Source organism: Salvelinus alpinus, chromosome 3 (assembly GCF_045679555.1).
Source record: "Salvelinus alpinus chromosome 3, SLU_Salpinus.1, whole genome shotgun sequence".
In the NCBI taxonomy this organism is placed as follows: domain Eukaryota; kingdom Metazoa; phylum Chordata; class Actinopteri; order Salmoniformes; family Salmonidae; genus Salvelinus; species Salvelinus alpinus.
Genome location: NC_092088.1, coordinates 93,964,064 through 93,971,563, shown reverse-complemented (window position 1 = coordinate 93,971,563; position 7,500 = coordinate 93,964,064). Strand labels below are relative to the sequence as shown.

General features: G+C 52.0%; 1 protein-coding gene across 1 annotated transcript in view; it reads left to right on the top strand.

Annotated features, from left to right (window-relative positions):
* LOC139571554 (sprouty-related, EVH1 domain-containing protein 2-like) overlaps positions 1-7,500 on the top strand; it is a 36,474-nt gene that overhangs the window by 23,454 nt on the left and 5,520 nt on the right. The window contains exon 5 of the mRNA XM_071394539.1: positions 4,534-4,701. Coding sequence (XP_071250640.1) covers positions 4,534-4,701 — 168 coding nt within the window. The remainder of the gene's footprint in view (positions 1-4,533; positions 4,702-7,500) is intronic.

The following is a 7,500-nucleotide window of genomic DNA, read 5'->3' as shown; positions in this document are numbered from 1 at the left end:
TAAACACGACCCGTCTCATTTAGATGTTTTAACTGTCAGAGATGACGTGTTCTCCGTAAACACGACCCGTCTCATTTAGATGTTTTAACTGTCAGAGATGACGTGTTCACCGTAAACACGACCCGTCTCATTTAGATGTTTTAACTGTCAGAGATGATGTGTTCACCGTAAACACGACCCGTCTCATTGAGGTGTTTTAACTGTCAGAGATGATGTGTTCACCGTAAACACGACCCGTCTCATTGAGGTGTTTTAACTGTCAGAGATGATGTGTTCACCGTAAACACGACCCGTCTCATTGAGGTGTTTTAACTGTCAGAGATGATGTGTTCACCGTAAACACGACCCGTCTCATTTAGATGTTTTAACTGTCAGAGATGACGTGTTCACCGTAAACACGACCCGTCTCATTGAGGTGTTTTAACTGTCAGAGATGATGTGTTCACCGTAAACACGACCCGTCTCATTGAGGTGTTTTAACTGTCAGAGATGATGTGTTCACCGTAAACACGACCCGTCTCATTGAGGTGTTTTAACTGTCAGAGATGATGTGTTCACCGTAAACACGACCCGTCTCATTGAGGTGTTTTAACTGTCAGAGATGATGTGTTCACCGTAAACACGACCCGTCTCATTGAGGTGTTTTAACTGTCAGAGATGTGGTTACCATCATTTCATTACATAAGCCCAGCCCAAAGCCCTTATCGATCATAGGTCACTCATAAAGGCATCCCTGTTATATGTCTACCCCTCACTGCTACCCACTACGCCCTCCATTACGGGTCTGTGGTGTATTGTGTGTCTGTGTGTGTGTGTGTGTGTGTGTGTGTGTGTGTGTGTGTGTGTGTGTGTGTGTGTGTGTGTGTGTGTGTGTGTGTGTGTGTGTGTGTGTGTGTGTGTGTGTGTGGACGTGTTTAACTATTCTTGTGGGGACCAGAAGTCCCTACAAGAATAGTAAACGAAGAAAAAGTTGACCAGCTGGGGACATTTTGTTAGTCCCCACAAGGTCAAATGCTATTTCTAGGGGGTTTAGGGTTAAGGTTAGAATTAGTGTTAGGGTTAGAATTAAGTTAAATATTAAGGTTAGGAGCTAGGGTTAGTTGTAGGGTTAGGAGCTAGGGTTAGGTTTAGGGTTAGGATAAAGTTTAGGTTTTTGGGTTAGGGTTAGGGTAAGAGTACGAATTAGGATTAGGGTTAGGTTTAGGGTTAGGGGTTAGGAAAAATAGGATTTTGAATGGGACTGCATTGTATGTCCCCACAAGGTTAGCTGTACAAGACTGTGTGTGTGTGTGTTACCTACACCATCCTCCAGTAGCGTGACACTGGGAGCAGCAGGCAGGGTCAAAAGGTCACTTCCTGTTACATCACCTCCCCCCACCACTCACCACAATCAAACTAACGTTGGCAGCTGCATCTAAGCTTTGTGACACTGTGATTTACCAGCAGTCAGAGGGAGATGGAGGGGGGGGGGGGTAGAGGAAGTGGCTCATCTGGACTTCAACTGTCTGTTAGCGCTAGACGAATGGTCTGAGTTTACACACACACACCTCTGCACAGGCTGAGGCTCCTGTTGACCACCACTCCTAAAGTTATCAGTGGCCCGGTGTGGTGGGAGGTGGCGTGTCAGACAGGAAATACTGCTCTGGATTTACTACCCCGTGTACACACACACACACACACACACACACACACACACACACACACACACACACACACACACACACACACACACACACACACACACACACACACACACACACACACACACACACACACACACACACACACACACACACACACACACACACACACACACACACACACACACACACAAAAGAGAAGGGGGACAGGGCTAGGAAGCACATTCTTCCTCAATTATTCCTCATGGGCTAGCCTATACTTAACCCAACTCCCCCCCTGCCTCTCGCTGAGCGGACACTATTTTTGTTGAGCGAGAGAGGAGCGAGAGAGGACAGAGAGAGGAGAGAGAGAGGACAGAGAGAGGAGAGAGAGAGGACAGAGAGAGGACAGAGAGAGGACAGAGAGAGAGAGAGAGACAGAGTGAGAGAGAGAGAGAGAGAGAGAGAGGTGTATTTTGCTGCCATTCTTCTAGTTTTGAGACATTTATCTGCTGTCTTCCTCTTTCAACCCCCTTCTCTCCACAACATCCTCTCTGTCTCTCTCTCTCTCTGTGTGTCTCTCTCTCTCTCACCTTCTCTCTCTGTCTCTCTCTCTCTCTCTCTCTCTCTCTCTCTCTCTCTCTCTCTCTCTCTCTCTCTCTCTCTCTCTCTCTCTCTCTCTCTCTCTGTCTCTCTCTCTCTGTGTGTCTCTCTGTCTCTCTCTCCCCTGTGTGTGGTGGGCTGCAGTAGAAATAGAGGAGAGGTGGTCTGTGTAGTGAATAATCAGCAGTAATGAGACCAGGGTTGTATTCACTAGACACCAAATGGAAGAAAACACACCGAAACGGGGAGGGACTACCTCAACTTGGCCAATAAGAAACGCTTGTTTTTTGTTTTCTGTTGCAAAAATGTTTTCCTACGATGTGCACTAATGAATATGACCCAGAGAGAGAGGGGAGGAGGGAGTGGTACAGGGGGTTTGGGTTGGGGGTGTTGTTATTTTTGGGCCAGCCATTCTGAAGGGCTTTGTAACAACCAACCAACATTACAGTCCACTCTGTGTGTAGATCTCAACGCTGGCCATGGAGGGAGGGAGGGGGTTAAGTTTAGTCCAACACTGACCCCCATAAAGCAAACCAATGGTGGGGGGGGGACCGGTTGAAAAAGCTAAATAAAGTGGCTCTCACACACACTTCCCCCTGGCCTGCCGGTGTGTGTGCAGCGACAGACAGACAGAAAGACAAGAAGATAGGTCAGAGGGAGTGCCTCTGCGTCCTAAATAACACCCTATTTCCTAGGGGTCCTGGTCCAAAGTAGTGCACTATATAGGGAATAGGGCACCATTTGGAACACAGCCGGGCAAAAATCATATCCAGCCTGTCAGCCAGTACTCTGCTGCCTCAATGCCCCCAGTGGCTGTCCCCCTGCCTGCCTGTCCAAAATATCTGTCTGGGCGCTCAGCAATGTGGAGTCACACAGACACACACAATGTGTAGAGTCAGCTGGCTGCTGGTCGGCCAGCCGGCGGCCTGGTGTGTTTCGTGTCTGGCCAAGGTTTGACTTGGACCAAAGCCTGAGAGGAAAGGGGCCAGGATAATGCTACTCACACGGGCTGGAAGTAGACCTGGAGAGAGAGAGGGTAGAGGGGAGGGAAACAGAGAGGGTAGAGGGGTGGGAGGCAGAGAGGGTAGAGGGGAGGGAGGCAGAGAGGGTAGGGGGGAGGGAAGCAGAGAGGGTAGAGGGGAGGGAAACAGAGAGGGTAGAGGGGAGGGAAACAGAGAGGGTAGAGGGGAGGGACGCAGAGAGGGTAGAGGGGAGGGAAACAGAGAGGGTAGAGGGGGAGGGAGGCAGAGAGGGTAGAGGGGAGGGACGCAGAGAGGGACGCAGAGAGGGTAGAGGGGAGGGAAGCAGAGAGGGTAGAGGGGAGGGAAACAGAGAGGGTAGAGGGGAGGGAAACAGAGAGGGTAGAGGGGAGGGAAGCAGAGAGGGTAGAGGGAAGGGAAACAGAGAGGGTAGAGTGGGGGGGAAGCAGAGAGGGTGAGGGGGGGGGCAGTGGGGGGGCGGGGAGGGTAGAGTGGGGGGGAGCAGAGAGGGTAGGGGGGGAAGCAGAGAGGGTAGAGGGGAGGGAAGCAGAGACAGTGGGGGGGAGCAGGGAGGGTAGAGTGGGGGAAGCAGAGACAGTGGGGGGGAGCAGGGAGGGTAGAGTGGGGGAAGCAGAGACAGTGGGGGGGGGGGGGGGGCAGGGAGGGGTAGAGTGGGGGAAGCAGAGAGGGTAGAGGGGAGGGAAGCAGAGAGGGTAGAGGTGAGGGGGAAACAGAGAGGGTAGAGGGGAGGGAAGCAGAGAGGGTAGAGGGGAGGGAAGCAGAGAGGGTAGAGGGGAGGGAAACAGAGAGGGTAGAGTGGGGGGGAAGCAGAGAGGGTGGGGGGGGCAGTGGGGGGGCGGGGAGGGTAGAGTGGGGGGGAGCAGAGAGGGTAGGGGGGGAAGCAGAGAGGGTAGAGGGGAGGGAAGCAGAGACAGTGGGGGGGAGCAGGGAGGGTAGAGTGGGGGAAGCAGAGACACTAAGGGGGAGCAGGGAGGGTAGAGTGGGGGAAGCAGAGACAGTGGGGGGGAGCAGGGAGGGTAGAGTGGGGGAAGCAGAGACAGTGGGGGGGAGCAGGGAGGGTAGGGGGAGATTTGCAGAGAGAAATGCACTGAAGCCGTTCCTGGAACAGCAGAGGCAGAGAGAGGATCAGAGGTAGATCTGTTTAGAGAGAAACAGAATCAGAGAGAGAGACATTGTTGGGTGACTGATGGCCAGTGAAACAACTCAAACAACAATATAGACCATTTTCTCAAACTAAACCTGCCCACCGACAACTGCTTGTCCAATCAGAGCTTTACTGACTCTTCTGGTTTTGTCTTTTGTCCAATCAGAATGCCACAGACAGCTCATCTAACTCCTCCTCCGAGAGACTGGAGCCCTGTCTGCAGCCACTGGACTCCTCCCCCCTCGCTGACTCATCCCACCTACACAACAACTGCATCCTGGGAAACGACCTCCACGAACCCTATAGGTTGTCAGACCACTACTTCCTAGATCTGGTAAGCCAATGGGAGGAGAGTAAGGGATGGGATGATGTTGACACTGGATGTGTCTCCCTGACTGAGTCTGTAATACCTACATGTTTCAAGCAGACCACCATAGTCCCTGTGCCCAAGAACGCCATGGTAACCTGCCTAAATACTACCGACCCGTAGCACTCACGTCTGTAGCCATGAAGGGCTTTGAAAGGCTGGTAATGGCTCACATCAACACCATTATCCCAGAAACCCTAGATCCACTCCAATTCGCATACCACCCCAACCGATCCACAGATGATGCAATCTCGGTTGCACTCCACACTGTCCTTTCACACCTGGACAAAAGGAACACCTATGTGAAAATGCTGTTCATTGACTACAGCTCAGCGTTCAACACCATAGTGCCCTCCAAGCTCATCACTAAGCTAAGGATCCTGGGACTGAACACCTCCCTCTGCAACTAGATCCTGGACTTCCTGACAGGCCGCCCCCTGATGGTAAGGGTAGGTAACAACACATCTGCCATGCTGCTCCTCAACACTGGGGCCTCAGGGGTGCATGCTCAGTCCCCTCCTGTACTCCCTGTTCACCCACGACTGCGTGGCCAAGCACGACTCCAACACCATCATTAAGTTTGCAGACGACACAACAGTGGTAGGCCTGATCACTGACAACGATGAGACAGCCTATAGGGAGGAGGTCAGAGACCTGACAACGATGAGACAGCCTATAGGGAGGAGGTCAGAGACCTGACAACGATGAGACAGCCTATAGGGAAGAGGTCAGAGACCTGACAACGATGAGACAGCCTATAGGGAAGAGGTCAGAGACCTGACAACGATGAGACAGCCTATAGGGAGGAGGTCAGAGACCTGACAACGACGAGGTAGCCTATAGGGAGGAGGTCAGATACCTGGCAACGATGAGACAGCCTATAGGGAAGAGGTCAGAGACCTGACAACGATGAGACAGCCTATAGGGAGGAGGTCAGAGACCTGACAACGATGAGACAGCCTATAGGGAAGAGGTCAGAGACCTGACAACGATGAGACAGCCTATAGGGAGGAGGTCAGAGACCTGACAACGATGAGACAGCCTATAGGGAAGAGGTCAGAGACCTGACAACGATGAGACAGCCTATAGGGAAGAGGTCAGAGACCTGACAACGATGAGACAGCCTATAGGGAAGAGGTCAGAGGCCTGACAACGATGAGACAGCCTATAGGGAAGAGGTCAGAGACCTGACAACGATGAGACAGCCTATAGGGAAGAGGTGCAGAGACCTGACAACGATGAGACAGCCTATAGGGAAGAGGTCAGAGACCTGACAACGATGACGACAGCCTATAGGGAAGAGGTCAGAGACCTGACAACGATGAGACAGCCTATAGGGAAGAGGTCAGAGACCTGACAACGATGAGACAGCCTATAGGGAAGAGGTGAGAGACCTGACAACGATGAGACAGCCTATAGGGAAGAGGTCAGAGACCTGACAACGATGAGACAGCCTATAGGGAAGAGGTCAGAGACCTGACAACGATGAGACAGCCTATAGAGAAGAGGTCAGAGACCTGACAACGACGAGGTAGCCTATAGGGAAGAGGTCAGAGACCTGACAACGATGAGACAGCCTATAGGGAAGAGGTCAAAGACCTGACAACGATGAGACAGCCTATAGGGAAGAGGTCAGAGACCTGACAACGATGAGACAGCCTATAGGGAAGAGGTCAGAGACCTGACAACGATGAGACAGCCTATAGGGAAGAGGTCAGAGACCTGACAACGATGAGACAGCCTATAGGGAAGAGGTCAGAGACCTGACAACGATGAGACAGCCTATAGGGAAGAGGTCAGAGACCTGACAACGACGAGGTAGCCTATAGGGAAGAGGTCAGAGACCTGACAACGATGAGACAGCCTATAGGGAAGAAGTCAGAGACCTGACAACGATGAGACAGCCTATAGGGAAGAGGTCAAAGACCTGACAACGATGAGACAGCCTATAGGGAAGAGGTCAGAGACCTGACAACGATGAGACAGCCTATAGGGAAGAAGTCAGAGACCTGACAACGATGAGACAGCCTATAGGGAGGTCAGAGACCTGACAACGATGAGACAGCCTATAGGGAGGAGGTCAGAGACCTGACAACGATGAGACAGCCTATAGGGAGGTCAGAGACCTGGCAGTGTGGTGCCAGGACAACAACATCTCCCTCAACGTAAACAAGATGAAGGAGCTGATCATGGACTACAGGAAAAAGGAGGGCTGAACACGCCCCCATTAACATCGACGGGGCTGTAGTGGAGCGGGTTGAGAGCTTCAAGTTCCTTGGTGTCCACATTACCAACAATCTAACATGGTCCAAACACACCAAGACAGTCATGAAGAGGGCATGACAAAACCTATTACCCCTCAGGAGACTGAAAAGCTTTGGCATGGGTCCTCAGATCCTCAAAAGGTTCTACAGCTGCATCATCGGGAGCCTGGTATGGCAACTGCTCGGCCTCCAACCGCAAGGCGCTACAGAGGGTAGTGCGTATGGCCCAGTACATCACTGGGGCCAAGTTTCATGCCATCCAGGACCTCTATGCCAGGCGGTGTCAGAGGAAGGCCCTAAAAAATTGTCAAGACTCCAGCCACCCAAGTCATAGACTGTTCTCTCTGCTACTGCACGGCAAACGGTACCGGAGCACCAAGTCTGGGACTAAAAGGTACCTGAACAGCTTCTACCCCCAAACCATAAGACTACTGAACAGCTTCTACCCTCAAGCCATTAGACTGCTGAACAGCTTCTACCCCCAAACCATTAGACTACTGAA